General features: G+C 41.7%; 1 protein-coding gene across 1 annotated transcript in view; it reads right to left on the bottom strand.

Annotated features, from left to right (window-relative positions):
* Positions 1–8,574: 8,574 nt before the first annotated feature.
* Positions 8,575–22,234, bottom strand: part of UBASH3B (ubiquitin associated and SH3 domain containing B) — a 40,681-nt gene continuing 27,021 nt past the window's right edge. Inside the window, exons 11-14 of the mRNA XM_017875608.1 lie at positions 21,298–21,442; positions 16,301–16,407; positions 14,630–14,739; positions 8,575–13,310 (exon numbers count right to left, since the gene is read on the bottom strand). Of these exons, the coding sequence (XP_017731097.1) occupies positions 13,173–13,310; positions 14,630–14,739; positions 16,301–16,407; positions 21,298–21,442 (500 nt within the window). The 3' untranslated portion in view covers positions 8,575–13,172. The remainder of the gene's footprint in view (positions 13,311–14,629; positions 14,740–16,300; positions 16,408–21,297; positions 21,443–22,234) is intronic.

The following is a 22,234-nucleotide window of genomic DNA, read 5'->3' as shown; positions in this document are numbered from 1 at the left end:
TGATTTTGAGTCACAATTGAAGAAGGAATACGTTTAGAGGTTTGGAAGCTATTTGTATGACTCTGGACGTTCCTTAATGATCCTCCCCCTGCTGTAATTGCCTGATGGGTTCTTCTTCCTGCTCCACAAACAAAGACCACGGCATTGCAATAAAGAAAGAGTTGAATTGATGTCAGGCTGGCCAGCCATGCCGGCATGGGAGATGGAGTTACTACTCAAATCAATCTCCTCCAAAATTTGGAGATTGGGGTTTTAAAGAATGATTTGGTGAGTAGGGAGTCAGAAGGTAGGCAGTGCTGATTGGTTGGGTTGGAGATGAAATCATAGGGAGTTGAAACTGTTTTCTTGTGCTGAGTCAGCTCCTGGGTGGAGGCCACAAGATCAGATGAGCCAGTTTATCAATCTTGGTGGCATCAGCTGGTGCACTGGAATACAGGGAGTGCAAAAAAACAAACAAGCAAACAAACAAAAAAACAGAAAAAAAACCTCAACTACTGATTTCAAGTTTTACAACAGTGACTCCTAAACCATAATTTCTAATCCTGTGGCTAATTTGTTAGTCATGCAAAGGCAATCTAGTTTCCAGACAAAAAGGGAGTTTGTTTTGGGAAAGGCTGTCATCATCTTAGCTTCAAAGTCAAACCGTAAACTAAGTTCCTCCCAAAGTTAGTTCAGCCTACATCCAGGGATGAACAACGGAAGTCTGGAGATTAGAAGCCAGATGGATTCAGTTAGGTCAGGTCTCTTTCACTGTAATACTTTTCTCAGTAATAATTTTTGCAAAGGCAGTTTCAATCTCTCTCTTTGGGTTTTATAACACCTTATTCTTAACATGTGGGCTATGAAGATGGAAAAAGGGCAATGATCCCTCTACCTTTTTCTTGCTGACAGGTGGCATGGTGGGAGTAGGAGTTGACTCCAAGGTAAAAGGAGTGGAACTGCCTTGTAGCTGTCTGCACACACTCAGGGTGCCTAACTGGGGTTTCAAGGCTTGCATGACAAAAGCATTAGTATTCTCTTCTATCGTTTTAGCATAGAATTTAAATAAGCTATAAAGTAAATAATGAGTTCTAGGGTAAGGAGTGAGAGACCTAGCTTCAGGAGCCTTTGTAGAACTGATCTGAATCTCTGAGGGATCCAAGTGAATAGCTTGGAGAACCAATCAGACATAGGGTCTCTAGTAGAGAGATATTTGGGTCAGAGGTTATTAGAAAGACTGATTAGGATAGACAGGAAAGAACAAATTTAAATATACCAACCCATATATTTTTAGTTGGGTTCCTAGTCCTGAGACTAGATCAGTTCAGTTGAATAGCTGTTTACCATATCAAGAAGTGGCAGTGCAGATGGGCTAGGCCTTTATATATGATGACAGCAAACAAGTTTTTAATAAGAGGCATTTCTGTGGAAACAGAAGAAAAACAAAGGTTAATGTTGGGCATAATTTATTGAAACTTTAGACTCAAAGCATCTTTAGTTATAGAGGAGGAAGGCAGTGATAATCTGACATATTTTTCTTGCTTGTACCATAAGGAATAAGCTTCAGCTTTCAGGGGCTCAGAGAAGATGTAGTAGCAATTTCATTGAGTTCAAGTCAGAATAATGAAAGAAAGATTTGAAAGCATTCATTTTGAGACTTGTAACCCAGAAAGAATTCAGGAATCAGTCTAAATTGCAGAAAATAATAAAAACTCAAAAACAGTGGACAAGACTAGAATCTAACAACAGAGGTACTATAGCTTTCTCTGAAATACAGTTTGTCTCTCTCCAGTACCTGTTTTTACTAAAAACAAATTTGCTTGCAAAATAAGTGTTAGTCTTATCATACTTGGCATGAATATTTGCATAAAGTCAGCAAGAATAATTATTTGCCATATAGGCCTTTTTGAAAATTGGCTTTAATGGAACTTTATTCCATAAGGAATCTCAGCTTAGATTTTTCAAAGCCTTGAGCCCAGCCATGGATTTATCTGTGCCTGCAAATATCAGTATGAATTGGGTGAATTCCTCTCCTTGAGGTTCCAAGATAACCGGGGGCTCCTGGGCTTGTCAGAAAGTGACATTCTTTACTTACCACAGATTGAGAACCCTGGACATGGACTGCATAAAAAAAGGTTTGAGGCCAGTTTTTACCAGGGGCTTTTATTGGCCCTATAAGTCAACTTTGATTCCTTAAAGCAGTCTGTTTGTATATGAAAGTATGCCATTGCAGTCAAAGCCTTGGTAAAATAATCAGTGTCTCCAGCAATGTCCTGTTACAAAACCAAACACTGTTATTACATGTAGTCAAATAACTATACTGCCATAAGTTAAGAATACTCACAAATAGTTTCCAAATTCTGGAGAAATTAGGTAGATAGAAAGAAATATGTTCCAAGGTTTTCTCACAGAGTATACTTTACTCAATAGATAAAAGCTGTAAATAGCTCAAAAGAAAAAAAAAAGTTTTCTTGACTCTAAAAGAAAACATAAAGAATCAGTAAATATTTTAAACAAAAAGTCATAAGATATAATTTCAGTCTTCTATTAGTTCAGTCCATGCATTAACTCCTGTTCTGCTTCATACTGAATTAGCAAACCTCATGAATATATTAGCTCTCTATGAGAATACTGAATATTTGTTTTTTCCCCCTCTATTCCAATGACCATGGGAGCCAAGAAGCATCACAAGGGAAAATCACCTCTTTTTGTTTCATAAAACCATAGGCAAAAGCCTTTCAATTTTGCAAGATGCTGCCCAACAGATTGCATGTGGAACAAATGAACATTTTCCATCCCAGCCAAAGCCAACTACATATAACAAAATAGACACTAGTCACCTTACTCAGCACCTGATATTGACCTGGCAATTCTCAAATTTGCCCCTGTTCATCCCTGTCATCTTTGATCCACTCAAAGTGGGGAGAGATGACCTTCAACTCAGAATTCAGTGGGTGAACTATGGGCAAGATGAAGAGCAGATGGTCACCCTGTGTCAGACCTGTGGAGCTTCTGCTAACAATTGCTTCAGGGGTTACCTAATATGACCAGAAAAATAAGGAGGGTTCTCCAACTTAGGCCTGCTTGACTTCCATTAACAATTCCTAGGCCGGGCGCGGTGGCTCAAGCCTGTAATCCCAGCACTTTGGGAGGCCGAGACAGGCGGATCACAAGGTCAGGAGATCGAGACCATCCTGGCTAATATGGTGAAACCCCCGTCTCTACTAAAGAATACAAAAAACTAGCCGGGCGACGAGGCGGGCACCTGTAGTCCCAGCCACTTGGGAGGTGGAGGCAGGAGAATGGCGTAAACCTGGGAGGCGGAGCTTGCAGTGAGCTGAGATCCGGCCACCGCACTCCAGCCTGGGCGACAGAGCCAGACTCCGTCTCAAAAAAAAAAAAAAAAAAAAATCCTTCAGAGATCACCTCCACATATATAAACAAACACACAACAAAGACAAGACAGACAGAAGACCTTCTAAACCAAGATCCCTAACCAAAACTCCTAAGTATTCTTCCCAAACTAACCACCTACCCTTTTCCTGAGAAATCTCCCCAAAATCTTCCTGATTAAGGAAAAATCTCCTGAACCAAGACTCTTCTTACTATTTAGGGAGAGCCAGCCAAACCCCTTAAAGGAGCTGAACCAAGACCCCAGAAGAAGCCAAACCAATCAGGAGGAGAAAGGAGGTGCTGGAAGCACCTAGAATATGCACCAAATCAGACACTCCATGATAGGACCACAGACAGACACCTAATGATGGTGTTACAGTTATAGGACTTTTTCTCCATTGCAATGAAATCCATGCACCATGGATTGGCAGTGCCCTGCCAGTAGAAACTATGCCAGAGACAGCCTCCAGTTCAAGAGAATTAGGCAGCCTCTTGGGCTGGCCTCTAGATCCATCGCCAGAGAGGGGGCTACCAAGCCACAAGTAGGAGTCACAAGGGTGATCCTGGACGAGCCCTCAAATTTGGGACTTCCCAATGTGTTCTTCCTGCCCACTGCACAAATAAAGACCATGGCATTGCAGTAAAGAAAAAGTTTAATTGATGTGAGGCCAGCCATGCCACATAGGAGACAAAGTTATTACTAAAATCAATCTCCCCCAAAATTTTGGTATGGGAGTTTTAAAGGATAATTTGGTGTGTAGAGAGTCAGAAAGTAGGGAGTGTTGACTGGTCAGGTCGAAGATGAAATCACAGGGGTTTGAAGCTGTCCTCTTGTGCTGTCAGTTCCTGGGTGGATGACACAAAATCAGATGAGCCAGTTTATCAGTTTGGGTGGTGTCAGCTGGTGTATCAATCGATGTAGGGTCTTCAAAATATCTCAAACACTGATCTCAGATTTTATAGCAATGACTCCTAAACCATAATTTCTAATCCTGTGGCTAATTTGTTAGTCCTACAAAGGCAGTATAGTCCCCTGACAAGAAGGGGGTTTGTTTTTTGGAGAAGGCTGTTACTGTCTTTGTTTCAAAGTTAAACTCTAAACTAAGTTCCCCCAAGTTAGTTTGGCCTATACCTAGAAATGAACAAGGACAGCTTAGAGGTTAGAAGCCAGACAAAATTGGTTAGGTCAGATCTCTTTCACTGTAATAATTTTCTCAGTCATAATATTTGCAAAAGTGGTTTCACTGCCACAGACAACTTTTGTTTTCCTGTTTTGTCTTACTGACTGTTCTCTCTTTTTGATTCTCCATTTATCAGGGGCATGTAGGTTATCTCACCTTTCTTTGCTGCAGGCAGCCAAACAAAAAGTTGAGAGCCTCAAGAACATGGCCAAACTAAAATGTGGGTTTACATCCATTTGTGGCTTGCTAAGCTTTCCTTTCTTTGGCTGTCCTGTGAGAATGGTCTGGATCTTGGAAGGGTCACCTTGGTTAAAGCCGTAAAGGGGCTTATTAGTTGAGTCTTCAGTCACTTGTTGAATATACCTTTGGATTAAAATTTTGGTTTATATTCAGAGCATGTTAAAACATTTTGTTTTGTTTTGTTTTGTTGGTTTGTTTTCTGCCTTCTCATTTGAGCTAAAAGGTACTTTATACTCAAAAGGAAAATTTGATTATTAATTACCCTGAACCTCTAAAAACTTCCAGTATTTCTCTGTACCTGTCAATTCATTCCCCTGTCTTATCTAAGAAACCATCCCTCTTAAAATGCAAACTTCAGGGAAAGAAAAGCCAGGAAATGAGAATGTTTGCTGTTTGCCCAAAACTGGTAATAATATACTTAAAAGACATTTTAAAAGAGTGTTATTCTCAGAAGTCAGCTTAATTAAAAGGTGATATTCAGACTATATATATATTTAAGGCTTTTCTCTTCTTGTTGGGATGTTTTTCCCATGAGAACTTCTTAGTCAGCTGAATTATCCCACACCCCACTTTTTTTTTTTTTTTTTGGCAGAGTCTTGGTCTGTCACCCAGGCTGGAGCACAGTGGTTCCATCTCAGCTCACTGCAACCTCTGCCTCCTTAGTTCAAATGATTCTCCTGCCTAAGCCTCCCAAGTAGCTGGGATTACAGGCATGCACCACCACACCTGGCTAATTTTTGTATTTTTAGTAGAGATAGGGTTTGCCATATTGGCCGGACTGGTCTTGAACTCTTGACCTCAACTGATCCGCCTGTCTTGGCCTCCCAAAGTGTTGGGATTGCAGTCATGAACCACTGTGTCTGGCATTTTCTTTTTTCTTTTTCCTTTTTGCTAACTAGAACTTCATTGGCCTTTTTGGAAAACTTCCAAACTGGCTCGTCTAAAATTTATTTTACCAGTTACCATTTCTGTCTTTCCTTCCTTTTACCACCTTTGATCTTCCACCCAGTTCCCTTAGTACATTCCCCTTCATGCCTCTACCTCTTTACATAGCCAGAACCAAGCCATCTGAGCTTTACATGCTTATTTCTGGCACAGTGAAGTATTTTCTTTCTTCAGGAAGAAGATTGTTTTTGGTCCTCAAACAACTTTCCAATAAACCCCCCAAAACAAAAAACCAAAAACAGACACTTTGCTGATTTAACTTAAACAAATCCCAAGTACATTATTCGTTTTCTCTGGATGTGCAAGCAGCCTTTACATACATCACAAAAGAGCAGAATGAGTTTGGGAATCTGTCAAGCAGAGAACGGCTGAGAACCAGCCAGAAGGCTAAATATAGCCTGGTCTTTTGTCAGATATGAACATTAGCTGTTATGTTTCCTCAGGAAGTAAACCCTGCCAAGGTAGTAGATAGTTGTGTTAATGAAAATCTGTATTCATGTCCTTGGTACAAATTTGCATTCAAGGCTTATTTTAAGATCTTATTAGCCTAACACATAATTACTTCAAAAAATAGGGTCGCCCGGGTATGGTGGCTCATGCCTGTAATCCCAGCACTTTGGGAGGCCAAAGTGGGTGGATTGTCTGAGATCAGGAGTTCAAGACCAGCCTGGCCAACATAGTGAAACTCCGTCTCTACTAAAAATACAAAAAAAATTAGCTGGGAGTGGTGGCGGGCACCTGTAATCCCAACTACTTGGGAGGCTGAGGCAGGAGAATCGCTTGAACCCGGGAGGCAGAGGTTGCAGTGAGCCGAGATCACGCCATTGTACTCCAGCCTGGGCAACAAGAGTGAAATTCCATCTCAAACAAACACACAAACAAACAAAAACAAAACAAAACAAAACAAAACAAAAATGGTGTATGACTTTTAGAAGTGCAGATCCTAGTTTGAGCTGAATGTGCCCTCTCTCTTACCCAAATTCTCACTCTAGGGATCATTCTTGGTGCAGCTCCTTGAGGTGGATGGTGGGTAGTAGTAAGCCACGAAGGTGACATGGAGTTCAGGGAACAATACCCGAAAATATTGCATCTCAGCATTTTGAATAGTTTAAGATGAAGGAATGTGAGAAAACAACAGGAGCAGGAAGGTCACTTTGACCATTCCTCCCTTCCCACCCTTCTCCCCTGAATCAGGTGATAAAACCTAGGAAGGACTCTAACCTTTCCTAAGGAGGTTATGTTTCCTAGCTGTTATGCTAGGAAAGGTGTCTTCCCTAGACCCAAAGAAAATGAGCACCTTCATCTCTGAAGACAGAGGGACACCCAGGGGAATCTGAACACACAGGCCTCAAGTCCTCCCAGTTTATTACCATCAGATCATACTTTTAGCTCTATCATTTTTCTCCATGACTGTCTACTCTTCATCAAATTTTGCATTGAAATATTCAGGTTTACTGGTTTTCTTCAAATCTTCATTTCCTTATGAAGGCTTTTGTGTTATGTAAAGGAACACAGGGAACTTCCCCCCCAAATATGGCTCCCTGGTATAATGAGTATTTTGGGTTTTTATCTGTTTGAGTCTCTCTTTGTTGCCCAGGCTGGAGTACAGTGACATGATCATGGCTGTCACCTACACATTCTGGGCTCAAGCGATCCTCCCACCTCAGCCTCCTGATTAGCTGGGACCACAAGTGCACACCACCACACCTGGCTAATTTTTGTATTTTTTTTTGTAGTGACAGGGTCTTGCTATGTTGCTTAGGGTGGTCTCGAACTCCTGGGCTCAAGCAGTTCTCCGGCTCTGGTCTCCAAGAGTACTGGGATCACAGGTGTGAGCCACAACACCTAGCTGAGTATTTTGAATTAAAGGCCCTTAGAGATCAACAGATGCTAGAAGAAACCTTTCCCCTATCTACATAAAGACTGAACAGACCCACCAAGGAGAACTGCTTTTCCTTCCTCTGTCCCCTGTCTTTCAGTCCTCTACCTGTCCCAAAGCACAGGATGAGGTTATTCTCATATCTACCAAAGAAGGAAACAATTACTTCTGGTCCCTTCTCGGAGTTTTCATTGACTGAACTCACATCACGGGAAGGAAGACTAAAGTCTGACAACAAACCTGGACAGACGTTTGTCCCAAATGACTGTCCACTCTGTGGGTCCAACCGACTTTGTCCCAGACCATCGTATGTTCTTCAAGTCCACTGAATTTCTTTAAAAATCATTTACTATCCGCCTAAAATCATCCACACTTCCCCATTCTCTTTCCCCTACGATGTGGGGTATATAAGCCTCTGTACCCCGTTGGGAGATTGGGCACTCACTCTGTGACACTCTACATGCTCACATAGTTAATACATTTATATGCTTTTTCCATTAATCTGCCTCCTGTCAATTATTTTCAGTGAACCTTCAGAGGGTAGAGGCGAAGCTTTCCCTTGGCCCCAAGACATGAAAAACTTATATGCTTTTTCTTTTGTCAATCTATCTTTTGTTATAGGGGCCTCAGCCATGAACCTAGGATAGGTAGAAGGAAAGATATTTTTTGTTCCCTAGTTTGCACATAGGGCAGGGGAAGCATTTTGAATCTTGCTTTTTTCACACACAGTGGGTGCCCAGCTCCCCAGTCTGAATGGCATGGAGGCTTGATGCCTGGTCAGAAGGGTCCAGAGACACACAGTGCTGCTGGAGCATCCTCCCCTTCCATCAGCAGCAAGTGTCCTCTGATCTTTTGAAAACAGAATCACACTCTGAATGCATGTTATGAATAATAATGAACAAAGTAACATCTGAAAACATGATAGGAAGAGACCACTCAGATTTAAAATGACATTGCTCTGGATCAACTAAGAAGTTTCTTTTTATTAAATCATCTATGAACCATTTAATGGAGATGCACCTGAAAGGTGCACCTGTAATTACAATGGTGCCATAGCTGTATCAACAGGGGAGAGCTCTCAGCCAGGAAAGCACAAATGCCACGGAGAGTTTACAAAGAATTTGGCAATACAGGTAGGTGTGGTTTTCCAATAATTACAAATATTCTTCAAATAAATACACCTGAATCACATAGAAAAAAAATACAATAGCCTTATAAATGAGAAAGAAACCAATATACCTCTCCAAAATAACAGGTTTAGAATGATCTGTGTATAACCAAAATGCCTTGGCATGGTGTTTCCATCCTGAGTGGCAATCAAAGAAAGAAGCAGTACATATTTCCCATTATACACATCTATCCTGTACAGAGTCCATGATAGTTGAACAGCTGCAAAATTCCAATTTGTTGTGTAATGGCAGCTAAGTGTAAAATATTTGTAAGAACTGATTGTATATTAAGTTTGACTACTCATCACTATAATTTTAAACCTACATACACCAAACCTACTATTATTTGTATTTTAAAATGAAGTTATTTCATCTGCATTTACAGACAATTTTTTCCCCTTTCCCTTGAATTTTCATTATAGCTAGTCACTTTCCTAGGAAAATTCAATATGTTGAAGTATTAAAGAGAAGCAAATCCAATTTTAATCCTATGTTTAAAAATGAAAAGCATTTGCTATCACCTAACAAAATATCCCCATCACCTTTGTAAAGTGAACATTAACCTAAATAGATGTTAAATCGCTCCTTACCCCACCCTCCTCCGCCTGTCTCATCTCTCCCTGCAAGGCAGCCTTTTAGACTAGCGCCTCTTCTTTCTCACACGTGTGCTGGATTACAATTTAAATGCAAATAACCCTGCACCTCATTATCTAAGTTCGTGCAGACTCAGTAACAGTTGTCTGTGCTGAAGCCTGTGAAATCAAACGGAGGTTCATCTGTATTCTAACACATGGATTACTTAGAGTAATTTCAAAAGAGCAATTCATCACTGCTTTGAAATTAAACACTGGACTTGCAGAGTGCCTAGGTTACGGAGGAATGCCTTTCTTTTACCACATAGGGAAGCCTTTCCACAAAGGCAATGAGATAGGAACCTCTCTTACTGTAGCTGTTCAATTAGTTCCCAAGGACACTAGGTAACTGAAATAACAGACTTCATTTTAATACGAATACAGCTAGTTGAGTGGAAAAGATACATTTATGGTAATGCTAACACAATGACAGGACAATCTATATGCATTCCAAATACCACTAACAAGGAAATTATCAACAATGATTTACCAAACAGACATCACTCCAGGAGACATTATTTTTTATTTTTTATTTTTTGCAAAATCATCTTTCAAATATAAGGTTACTTTAAAATAATTCTTTGGTTAAAGTATAATTAAAATAAAAAGTAGAAACTCCTCCAAGCCTTTCACTACAGAGTGAAAAATACCCCCCTCTTTCAGCCATCAGATGGCCATTTAATCAGCCATTCAGATTCTATGAATCTAAATGTCATGGAAAACACTGTAATCTGAACTCCATACTGGGGTGAAGCAATAAGCTCCTAGCTACCAATGCAGTGATGGTGAAGAGAGCCTGGGAAAATGAAACCCCCAGCTTATGCATTAAAATGTGCCAATTACTCTAGTCCATGGAGGAACAGATGCGGTATTTTAAAATCACAGGAAACAAAGTTCTATCTGTGACTACCACTGGGGCATTACCGGATTGATGTGGCACACTTGCCGAAGCAGGAAACTGTTTCAGGCTTTCAATCCCAGATTAAAACCTTCAGTTAATTTCATTTCACCTAGTTCATTTCAAATAACTTTCTACATTAAAACAAAATTCTTCTGTACAAGAAACCATTTGCTTCTTATCTGTCAATTCCTTCCTTGCCCTTCCTTCCTTCTCCTCTCCCCAGACATCATTTGTCCTAATAAGCATCAGCTTCAGATCAAAAAGAACCAGCTGCAACTCAGGTTATGTACAATATTAGCTTACACTTTTTGGATGTATATGAAATTAAGTAATATAGTTGTCTGTTTCTTTGATTATACATAGATTCCACATGATTTCCAAATAATTTCTCAGTTGCAGTGCAAGTTTAGTTTTTTAAGTAGGTAAGTGTGCAAGGAGAACTTAATGTGAATCCAGATCTTTTGGGCCATTTTGATAAGCAATTTGAAATAATGAAATTGAAAGCAGAGAAATACACTCTTTCTTGTTTTCCACCTAAATTATTCAGAAAATTATTTCAGATCTCTATCTCCTTTTGTTTATATAGACCATTGCCTAAGGCAGTGTCCATATTGGACTAAGAACAATGGATTGTAGCCCAGTCAGACAGATTTATCAGGTCATCATATGACTAAGATAACCTAGAGAGATAGAGTGGATAACCTATTCCAGACTCTATTTCATACATTACAGATACTGCCCAGAATACAATGCTACAGTTTCAAGTGAGGCGTTCAAGCACTCAACACCCACAAAAAATTTGTGGTGAATTTGTTAAAGATTATGGATCTGATTAAACAGTGGATTCACTTCATCACAAATACCAGAAGAATGAATGGTAGGGCCATTACATTAGCTGTAATGTGACTTTTCTTTTAAGACCTTTACTGGGACTATTCCCCTCCAACATTTTATATTAACATGTCACCACAGGGTTATTTCCATACCCAGAAGCTGGGTCAATGTTTGTGCAATGCTAGAAGAAACCATGATTTGTTTCTCAAAATGTAAAATGCATGACATATTTTTCTAAGTGACCTAAAAAAATACAACTATGGGCCAGGTGTGGTGTCTCACACCTGTAATCCTAGCACTTTGGGAGACAGAGGCAGGAGGATCGCTTGAGCCCAGGAGTTCAAGACTAGCCTAAGCAGTATAGTGAGACCCTGTCTCTAAAAACAGAACAAAACAACTATAATCCTTTTGCTGATTAACATATATAGCCAGTATCCTTTCATGTCCTCTTCTTTCTAGGGGTTATCAAGTTGTAGTTTCAAATACAGGCATAGATCTATTTTTATATACCTCACGTTTTATGCATCTGAGTTTTGAAACACAGTCAATGTTACTGCAACATACAAACATTCATTTTACACTAACTACTGTTTCTTTAAAGGGCTGGCATTTCACTTTGCATACATCTTCTACAGAGTGAACTATACCATAGGAGACCATCGTCTGTGGCCATCAACAGTCAGATAGTCACACAATTAAACAGATATTGATATCTGATGATTTGGTTTGATTGTCATTTATTTTTCTTTTAAATAAACTCCCTCTAAATGCAGGAAGTAAGTATAATGAGAAACCACAGAATGTGGCTCTCCAAATTTCCTCAAGTAGCCCTACCTATATATTTTAAATTATCATAGAAAAACAAAACGACAGCACAAGTAGCAGTGCAGCCATGACTGTCATCATTTATATTAGTTCCCTGACTTACTATATACATCCCTGGTATAACTGATGCATTTGTGGATGTTCTGTTATGGTTGACATGTACTCTAAGTGTACAGCAACCTGACCCTTGGTATGGTTTGCAAACACGTCCATATTGCACAGAGTGAACTTCTTGCTGCAAGTAATATATCTAACATACATCCTTTCAAAATGTAACATCCTTAACTAGTTAACATAGTCTAGAGGCTAGACTATGAGTCTAGAGTCTAGGCTTTGCCCCTAGGCAAAGACAAGCAAATATTGGTGATTTAGAAATGCAGTAGCACATTAGGCTACAACACGGGTAATTCCAAGTCACTTCATATTTTGCAAGTTCTTTGCTCCTATGATTGAATACTTCAAACACGTATCTTATCTTTCCTCCTGAGTATCCAAAAGTGCTTTGGAGAGCAAAAGTGCTTTGTCTCCCCATTTCACAGAAGCAAGGGGGTGGGAAGGGCTGTAGCAAGAAGGGCCAGCTGCTGTAGAGAGAATGTGGCAGTACCAGGGTAAATGTTAGCATCCTTAAGCAGGTGTCTTCAGCCAGCAACACTGGTGTATGGGGGCTATGAGGGTAGGATTTCACGTGTAACCTAAGAACAACTCTCTTCAGGGCATGTTTTCTAATAATCTTAAAAGGATTCCTCAGCTTGGCTCTGCCTAACTGGAAAATGGAGATCAAAAAAAAAAATTCCATCCCCAAACTGCCCTTTCAATGCTCCCCCAGCTGGTCTGGGCACACTCCTTCCTCTTGTACCCCTTAGAGCGGGCCAGCAGCTCCCTCTGGGAGGAATGAGGCCCCTTAGCTGTGCATACCTGGAAGGAACGAAACATTCTCTTCTGTAGCAGGTGCCCCAAGTTAGGGAGACAATTCTCCAAAGCCTTGTGAGCTAGGCAAGAGTCCAGAGAGAACACATTTTTTTTTCCTCTGAATCAAGTCTTTCTCTCATTTACACAGTCTCATCTTAAGAACTTTAAGTGTGAAAGGAAATGCTAAATTATTCTGAGCTGTCCACTTAGAATGTGGTGTGGATTTTTAAACACACAAAAAGACACGTTTCCAAAAGGCCTTTCCATCTTGTTCACTGGTGTGGTTTATTCTTGAAGCAAGGTCTCTCTCCAGTTGAAGCCCCCAGTTGGTCCATGGGTAAGAGGAAGGATTGGTGGATCTGTCAGCTGCCATATTCCAGTTTCTCCTAATTCTTCACAGGAACAAAATCCCAGATATGGGATCTGAAGTTAAGAGTCGTAAAGGAAGGGGATATTAGAAGATAGGTTTAACGCAGAAAAAGAGGACCAAAATACATAAGACTACAATGTCAGGAGTTAATTCCTAATTGCAAGTCAAGTTAAAAAGGCAGCTTAAGGCCAGGCACAGTGGCTCACGCCTGTAGTCCCAGTACTTCGGGAGGCTGAGACAGGCGGATCACTTGAAGTCAAGAGTTCAAGACCAGCCCGGCCAACATGGCAAACCTCGTCTATACTAAAAATACAAAAAATCAGCTGGGCGTGTTGGCGTGTGCCTGTAATCCCAGCTACTTGAGAGGCTGAATCAGGAGAATCGCTTGAACCCAGGAGGCAGAGGTTACAGTGAGCCGAGATTGTGTCACTGCGCTCCAGCTGACAGAGCAAGACTCTGTCTTAAAAAAAAAAAAAAAAAAAACCGAAAAGAAAAGGCAGCTCAAACATTTCTGAAATTATATTTGGACCCGAAGATGCTCCAATTTTAAAAAATTTGTTTCACCCATTTTTTTTTCCTCCTTATCAGTCTCTGTAACATTCAAAGCTGGAGCTGTGCTCTCCCTCACTTCAGTTGTCACAGCAATTTTAAAACTTATTTTTGTCTGTGTCCAGAGAGCTGCATTTACAAACAAGACAAATTCTCTGTCTTCCAGCACTTACAAATGAGGACAGATGCATAAATAAACTTTTCAAAAATGCGAAAAAAAATTGCGAATGAGTTTGAACCAGTTTCTCTGGTGGCAGAGAAAGGAAATATGTAATTCGCCTGAAGGGAAGTGTGTGGGAGGCAGCTGACCAGAAAACCTCTCCCACAGAAAGGAAGACTCCAGCTGTGTGGGTCAGCCTCATGGGTTTTCTGTCTTGCTGTCTTGTTCCTGGCTTTGCCTCTTAGCCCCCTCATTTTAAATTGCTGCATGCCTCAGCCTACCTTCAAGGACCTGTGTTTGAGTTAAGCTTTCAGATGCTGTCTTTTGGACTGACCTCTATTGATCCAACCCAAATTCCCTCCGGGAAATTCAAAGAAGGTCCCTCAGGAAAATCCAGACAATTTGCATATAATTCCTAGCTGCTTCCTACATTTTAGCTCTTAGAAGCTAGAACTAGCTCTAATACATTGTTTTTCTAACACAAGGCTTAATAAAGTGCCCTGCACAGAGTATCACTCAATACGTCTTGGTTGAGTGAATCAATAAATGAATATTCCCAGCTCAGCATAAACACATGCTTCAAAGAACTTAGTAATCAGCCAGTCACTGTGCTGACCTCAAACTACTAGCCATCACGGACCCCAAAGAGCAAGAATGAATTACCTTTCGGACCATTTGTACGAAGTCCTTGGAGTTCTGAGGTGACAGGCCCTGAAGTTGGCAGGTACAAGCTTCAAGGGAAGATGCGTGGGCCACAATCAGGATGTTATTTCCTGGGGGAAAATGGCAAGGAATGGGAAGACTGTTTCTATAAAGACATGGAAACTGCAAATACTGGAAGCTAACTAAATGCTCTGGAGGGGAGCAAACACACTCAAGAAGAAGACAATTTGCCTGAGCAATATTTTGTAAGTGCTTTGTTATTGATAAGGCAGCCTACTTTTTTTAAAGAAAACATTTTATCTTAAAATAGTTACAGATGTATGAGGCCAGGTGTGGTGGCTCATCCCTGTAATTCCAGTACTTTGAGAGAACGAGGAGGGAGGATCACTCGAGCTCAGGAGTTTGAGAGCAGCCTGAGAAACATAGTGAGACCCTGTCCCTACAGAAAATTAAAAGAAAATTAGCTGGGTGTGGTGACCTATGACTGTAGTTCCAGCTACTTGGGAGGCTGATGTGGGGGGATCACTTGAGCCCAGGAGATTGAGGCTATAGTGAGTCATGATTGCATCACTGCACTCCAGCCTGAGTGACAGGAGCAAGACCCTGTCTCAGTAATAATAATAATAATTATTATTATTGACTTATGAGAGGGTTACATACAATACATATACATATATACCAGCAAGGTCCCATGAACCCTTCCTTCCAGCCCCCTCCAATGGTAACATCTTACATAATTCTGGTACAGTATCAGACCCAGGAAATGGATGCTGGTGCAATACACACAGCGTATTCAGATTTTAGCAGGCGTGTAAGCAGTAGTTTGTGTGTACGTGATGATACAGTTCATGCAATTCTATCATATGTGTAGCTTTGTGTAATACCATGACAATCAAGATACAGAACTACTGTAGGTCCATAGGGCTCTCTGTGTTACTCCTTCTAATATAGTTTTAAACGTTCCCACTGTAGAACTGTGAGCACTTGAGACTTTCTGGTTGATAGAACATGTTGTGTACCTTTATGCCAGTGAGTGGCTGATCAATGAAAACTAGAAGGTAGGCATCATCCATAATACTGTTGCTCATGGCTGTCTACTGTTTGAATATAAGTATTTTAACTTAAAAAAAAAAAAAGAGATGAAGAGAATGTCCAGACTTTTTTTGCAATCTGTCTTTTTCACTAAAAAATTTATAGTGAACAATCTCACATATTAAATATTTGAGCTCAATGTTTAGAAAATTCAATAGCAAACACACTTGAGCCTTACAGAACACTGCTCTTGGTGATAGCAGGGAAGGTGTGTGTGTCTGTGTAGGTGTGTTGTGTGTAGGTGTGCATGCTGCTGGATCAATTATAGGCAAAACAGTGGCATGCTAGAGCTTTTGGAAATTATCAGAGGGAATCTCACAGGGTGCAAGAAGAATAGCTATAATGCAGAATTTAAGTTATTAAGAATAGTAGTTAAGTCTGGTATAAACCCCTGGAATATCTACCATTTTAGGTACTCAGAGAATATTACACATTTAATGTAAAAGTATCTGGAAGAAAATCTGGAAATACATTTCTTTGGTTAGCCAAAGCAAGTTGAAACATCTTGAATAGCCTATTAACCATTATAGAGAAATAATCACGTACGTAAAGATGGAGTTCAGAATAATAACCACTTACCTTTACTTTTACATTCACTTATTATTTCTTTTGTTACTTGGAAACTTCTACTGATATAAGTATCATAGGATTCTGAAACAACTAATTTGCTGACTGGAATGTGAGGTCTGTAATAGAAAAATGAACAAAGGAAATGAAAACATTTTGATCTTGAGACAAAGGATGATATCGCTCTAAACTTTTATTTCAAGGGCTTTCTAAAGATCCCATAGATCTGTTTGCTTATCCATTTCCCTAGAAAGGAGAAAGGTATAGGGAAGGGTATTTCCACTGTATGAACATGGAGTGGAAATGTACAGAAATAACAGCTACGTGTATGGCGTCACAGTGACCAGGTGAAAAATGAGACATTCAATGCAAGTCTCACTCACAGGATAACATATAAGCCCTTGATTGATGGTCCCAGTCACATAGCTAATACAAAGCAAAGCAGAGATGGGAACCCTCAACCTATTTACATCAGCGGGGATTTCCCAGGCCTCTCTTCAAGAGCTGCAAGGATAGGTTTTAAAAGCAGATATTCGGTCCATCTGATTCTTGGTGAGTTTATAAAACTTCACCAGTCTTTTCCTTTTATTTCTCTCTTATTTTGAACACAGACCACACACTTGGCACAAGGAGAAGTGCAGAGCATAAAGATGAAGACAACCCAATTTCTGTGCTGGAGAAGTTCTCTGTCTGTGGTTGGGGGTGAAGAGGCTAGTGATGTAAATGATAATTACTATACAATCTACAAAGGCATGTGATACTGTGTGTCCCCTACCGGCCTGGGGGCCTGGCTGTCCCCCACCCAAATCTCATCTTGAATTTCCACATGTTGTGGGAGGGACTTGGTGGGAGATAACTGAATCATGGGGGCAGGTCTTTCCTGTGCTGTTCTCGTGATAGTGAGTCTCACGAGACCTGATGGTTTTATTTTTTATTTTACTTTTATTTTATTTTTTGTTATTTTTGTTTGTTTTTTATTTTTGAGATGGAGTTTCACTCTTGTTGCCCAGGCTGGAGTGCAATGGCTTGATCTCGACTCATTGCATCTTCCACCCACTGGGTTCAAGCGAGTCCCCTGCCTCAGCCTCCCGAGTAGTTGTGAATACAGGCATGCACCACCATGCCCAGTTCATTTTGTTTTTTTTTTAGTAGAGACAGGGTTTCACCATGTTGGCCAGGCTGGTCTTGAACTCCTGACCTCAGATGATCCACCCACCTCAGCCTCCCAAAGTGCTGGGATTACAGACGTGAGCCACTGCACCCTGCTGATCTGATGGTTTTAAAAAGGGGAGGTCCCTGCACAAGCTCTCTCTTGGCCTGCTGCAATCCATGTAAGACGTGACTTGCTCCTCCTTGCCTTCCGGCATGATTGTGAGGCTTCCCCAGCCACGTGTAAGTATAAGTCCAATTAAACCTCTTTCTTTTGTAAATTGCCCAGTCCCAGGTATATCTTTGTCAGCAGCGTGAAACGAACTAACACAGCATGGAAGAGGATGATCAAAGCTAGGCTTCCTGTCCTGCTGCCCCTGCATGTCTTCAAACCCAGTCGCCAATGCCCTTGGGGCCCACCTCTGCTTGCCTCCGCCCTGCTTAACTATGTAGAGTTTCTGGTCCACAAGATGTTTATCTTGTTTTCTGGGTACAACTATGTCATTTCAATTTTCTTACTTTGTCAGTTTTCATATTTTGTCTTTCACTGCTGGGTGTTTAGTGCCTGGTGGAGGTGTGGTAAGTTCTCAAAATGAATTCACATGGCCTCTGGATCAGAATATACTATTACTGCTACTATTAGCACTGAAAATATTTACTGAGGTTCCTGTATGTGTCAGGCTCTGTGCAAGCATCCTACTTGCATTCTTTCTGTCTAATCCTCCCAGCAATGCTTTTGTAAATACTGTTTATGGATGACAAAACAGAAGTTCAGAAAGGCTGCAGCTGACTTGCCTATGCTAACACCGTTAGCGACTCTTAGAACCTGGATTTGAACCTGAGTCTGGGGTCTGGCCTGTGAGCCTATCCTCCACACACAGCTTCTGACAGTGCCCTTGTTAAGCCTGCCCTTCTGTGCACATAGGCTTACTGTCCAGAGAGGAAGGATGCCATTCCACTTGAAGGAAGCTTGCATTCTCTCAGCATGCATGTTTCTCCTAGGAAACAGCCTTCTGAGTCCCACAACACCCTGGGGGATAGGTAGAGATCTGAATCACCACTTGTTGGGGCTGCACCTCATTGTTCTGGAGCAAGCTCTTCCTCCTCTTTTTCTCTCTCCATCCCCACCTCTCACCCAGTTCCATCTCCATTTATGTCACCTGATCTCCCAGGCCTGTCCCCTCCCCACAGTGACAAAAGGCCACTTTGTATGGCCCAGGCAGTCATTTCAAGGGTGAGACCATGTAATGTGTGAGATTTATGTAGGTGAAGAGCGGGAGACGTACTGGAATCTGGTTCCTCCTGATCAGTTCTTGCCTATGGCTTCTCCCAGCACCTTTAAGTGGAGCCTGTGAATGACTCCAGTGTCTGGAGCCCTGATGGGCTTGGCCTGAGTCAGAGCTTCCTCACCCTGTCAGCAGGTCATGTCATGCTGCTAGCCACACCTGCAGGCCCTGTACTGTCCTCAGAGTCAGGTGGCCTTCCCACCACCCACTCAACCTGGAATACGGTGCTCTGGAAGTCAGGTGGCATCCCCGAAACAGTATCCTCCCCCATACACTCTCTGCTCCCCACCTTGCTGTGGTCCAGGTTGTAAGCACAGGCCTGTGCTTTGAGCCTCACACCAAAGTTTGATTTGTTTCCCCTCTAACACTCCAGATCCATGCCCTCCCCCAGTCCCCTGCCCCAGTCCCATGCCCCATTCTGAAGCCCCACCCAGCTGGTGTGGAGTTTGTTTTTTCTGCCTTGCTCCTCTGGCCCAGCTCCTCAAGGCTAGGGTTGCTTTTCAATCCCCCAGGCCCTAGGCTGGTCTTCCTGCCTGTGGATGATGCTTCGATATTAGTCACCAGCCTGGTTAGCTTCCCTAACTTGGCTTTCAGTCCCACCTCCCTCCTGTTCTCTTCCTACCCCTGTTGCAAGGTGACAGGGCTCTTTCAGCAGAGCCTGCCTGACTCACACTACCCTGGCTCTCAGGGCTAGCCCTTCTGCCTGTCACCATGTGTCTTCAATCATTTGGGCACCACTTCCTTGCTTCTAAAGGTTTGTTCATTTGGCATCATTAATTTCACAGGGAATTAAACTCCAGGGCTGTCCCTTTCACATGCTTACAATTTGGCTTTCTCAACTGATTTTCAAATTAGAGGCTTCATCTCCTCCCCAATTCCCTCACCAAAAAGAAAATGGTTGAATTGAATTCTGATTTGCCGGAGAGGAAAAGGCAATCTGGGATAAGGACTGTGTCCTGATCCCCAAGTTCCTGGCATTCATCCTTCTGCTCACACTGCTGGTGGGGTGTGTATCTGAGTGTACATTGACAGGCTCAGGTAGGATGATTCTGGAGACCCTTGTAAGGCAGCTTGGGAGGCAATGGCAGAACACACCTAAAGGGAATATCAAAGACATAGTTGACCCAAATTGGTCTGGGTGGGACTGGTGGTGAATGATGAAAGTCGCTTAACCAATGTTGGTGGCAACTCCCCCTCTTTCCAGGCCAAAGGGATGCTGGCTGTTGCATGGGGACAACAATTTATTGCTAATTGCCTGCAAAGAGCAGAAAAACGGTGGCCAGAAAGGGGATAGGACAAAATGTGAAGCGTATTCGTAGGGGATCCTGTTGATCGATCTAATCTTATTTTTGAGCAATGCTAATTCCTTTCAGACAAGAAGCAGCAGCACATAACTAGTTAATGGGGTCATCTGAGGTCTTATCTGCTGAGCAGAAAAAATGAGTATGGAAAAAGAAGATATTCTTTATTACCTTAGCTAGAAATGCACATTGCTTTATTTGTGGTTTGGGTAGGTATTTGAAATGAAAGGTCAACAGATATCACATAAGAAAGTTCTGCTTATCTTGACCACTTGTTATTATTAATTCTTTTTTTTTTTTGACGGAGTCTCACTCTGTCACCAGGCTGGAGTGCAGTGGCACGATCTCGGCTCACTGCAAAACCTCCGCCTCCTGGGTTCAAGCGATTCTCCTGCCTCAGTCCTCCCAAGTAGCTGGGACTACAGGCACGCACCACCACACCCAGCTAATTTTTATATTTTCAGTAGACATGGGGTTTCACCATGTTGGCCAGGGTGGTCTCGATCTCTTGACCTTGTGATCCACCCAGCCCGGCCTCCCAAAGTGCTGGGATTACAGGCGTGAGTCACCGCGCCCGGCCCCTATTATTAATTCTTAATTGTGTACATGCGGATTATTCAGCTGTGAGCAATCTACAAACACTTTTTAAAAATCCCAGCACAGTTGGGTCTAATGGAAAAAGGAAAGGAACAGGAATGGGATGACTGCCCAGAAGATTGCATGGGGCTGGACATGTGGAAAATGATGAATAAAGGTTATTATTGTTATATGTGGTCACTAAATGTATAAATACTTTTAGACAAGTTATTTGAACTCTCTCATATATAAAAATGGTTTACCTACATTCTGGGGATATAGCAATAATAAACAAAGATAATACAGAGATTTAAAAATGCTTTGAAAAATTAAATGTAGAAACTGTAAGACATCGTCATCTTCCTTATTGCTCTAATCTTCTCAACTGCATCATCATTAGCTGGTGCTTATTGCTGGAATGCAAAATGGTTTTATTACACTGAAGCAGGTATAATAAAGTCAGAAATATCCAACACGGGGGTGAGGCTGGAGAATCTAATCCACACTAATGTCAAATATGAAAAAAATGCTGGCTTTTCTCCAGTTTTGATTTCTAAAATCACAGCTCGATTTCCACCACTATGGACAACTGCCTGTAGGTGATGTCCAGCCCTGTCTCCTTCATGAACCTGGCCTAGTGCTAGTGCAGAAAGCACTTCCACACTGGCCTCAGTAAGCAGCAGTTTCCCAGGCTTACCTGTAGGTTGTATCAACACTCAGGTTGGCTGCAGCTAACTCCGATGGAGGTATCCATGCAGGTAACGTGCTCCCAGCAACCCATTTTGTCCACTCAAATAAGCCGGGCTCTACACGGATCTTCAAGTGATTTTCTTGTTGTAAACCTTAGGGGTAAAATACAGTGAAGATGAAGGAAGTGCCTCTATAGTCTCAGGCCAAATTGTTATAAAAATTCTGATAAATCAGTTATTCTCTTTCCTACTGGCTGCTATACATAGCTAAACAGAAGTGGAAGCATGTGGATTTGGACAAGGTTTTTAATTTTTGTGCATTACTAACACATGAGTTTAATACTCCTGCCATACTCCCAGGATGTATGCTGGCTTTAAGTCATATCTGACTTAAGGAAAAAAGCCACAAGTTATTGTCCATATAATTTATTCAAGGCTGGGTTCGGTAGCTCACACCTGTAATCCCAACACTTTGGGAGGCTGAGAAGGGTGGATCACTTGAGGTCAGGAGTTGAGACCAGGCTGGCCAACATGGTGAAACCCCATCTCTACCCAAAACACAAAAATTAGCAGGGTGTGGTGGCATGTACTTGTGGTCCCAGCACTCAGGAGGCTGAGGCAGGAGAATCACTTGAACCCTGGAGGCGAAAGTCGTAGTGAGCCAAGATTGTGCCACTGCACTCCAGGCTTGGTGACACAGTGAGATTCTATCTCAAAAAAAGAAAATTTATTCAATTCTGTGACTACCATAATTCCTCTTTCTTTTTTCTGTTTTTTTTTTTTTTTTTGGTTTGTTTTTTTGTTTTTGATAGGGAGTCTCGCCCTGTCACCCAGGCTGGAGTGTGGTGGCCCCATCTTGGCTCAATGCAATCTCTTCCTCCTGGGTTCCAGTGATTCTCCTGCCTCAGCCTCCTGAGTAGTTGAGATTACAGGCACGTGCCACCA

The sequence above is a fragment of the Rhinopithecus bieti genome, unplaced genomic scaffold (genome assembly GCF_001698545.2).
Source record: "Rhinopithecus bieti isolate Rb0 unplaced genomic scaffold, ASM169854v2 scaffold_7884, whole genome shotgun sequence".
Classification (NCBI taxonomy): domain Eukaryota; kingdom Metazoa; phylum Chordata; class Mammalia; order Primates; family Cercopithecidae; genus Rhinopithecus; species Rhinopithecus bieti.
Note: the sequence above shows the minus strand (reverse complement) of the source record. Positions and strands in the feature narration are given on the sequence as shown.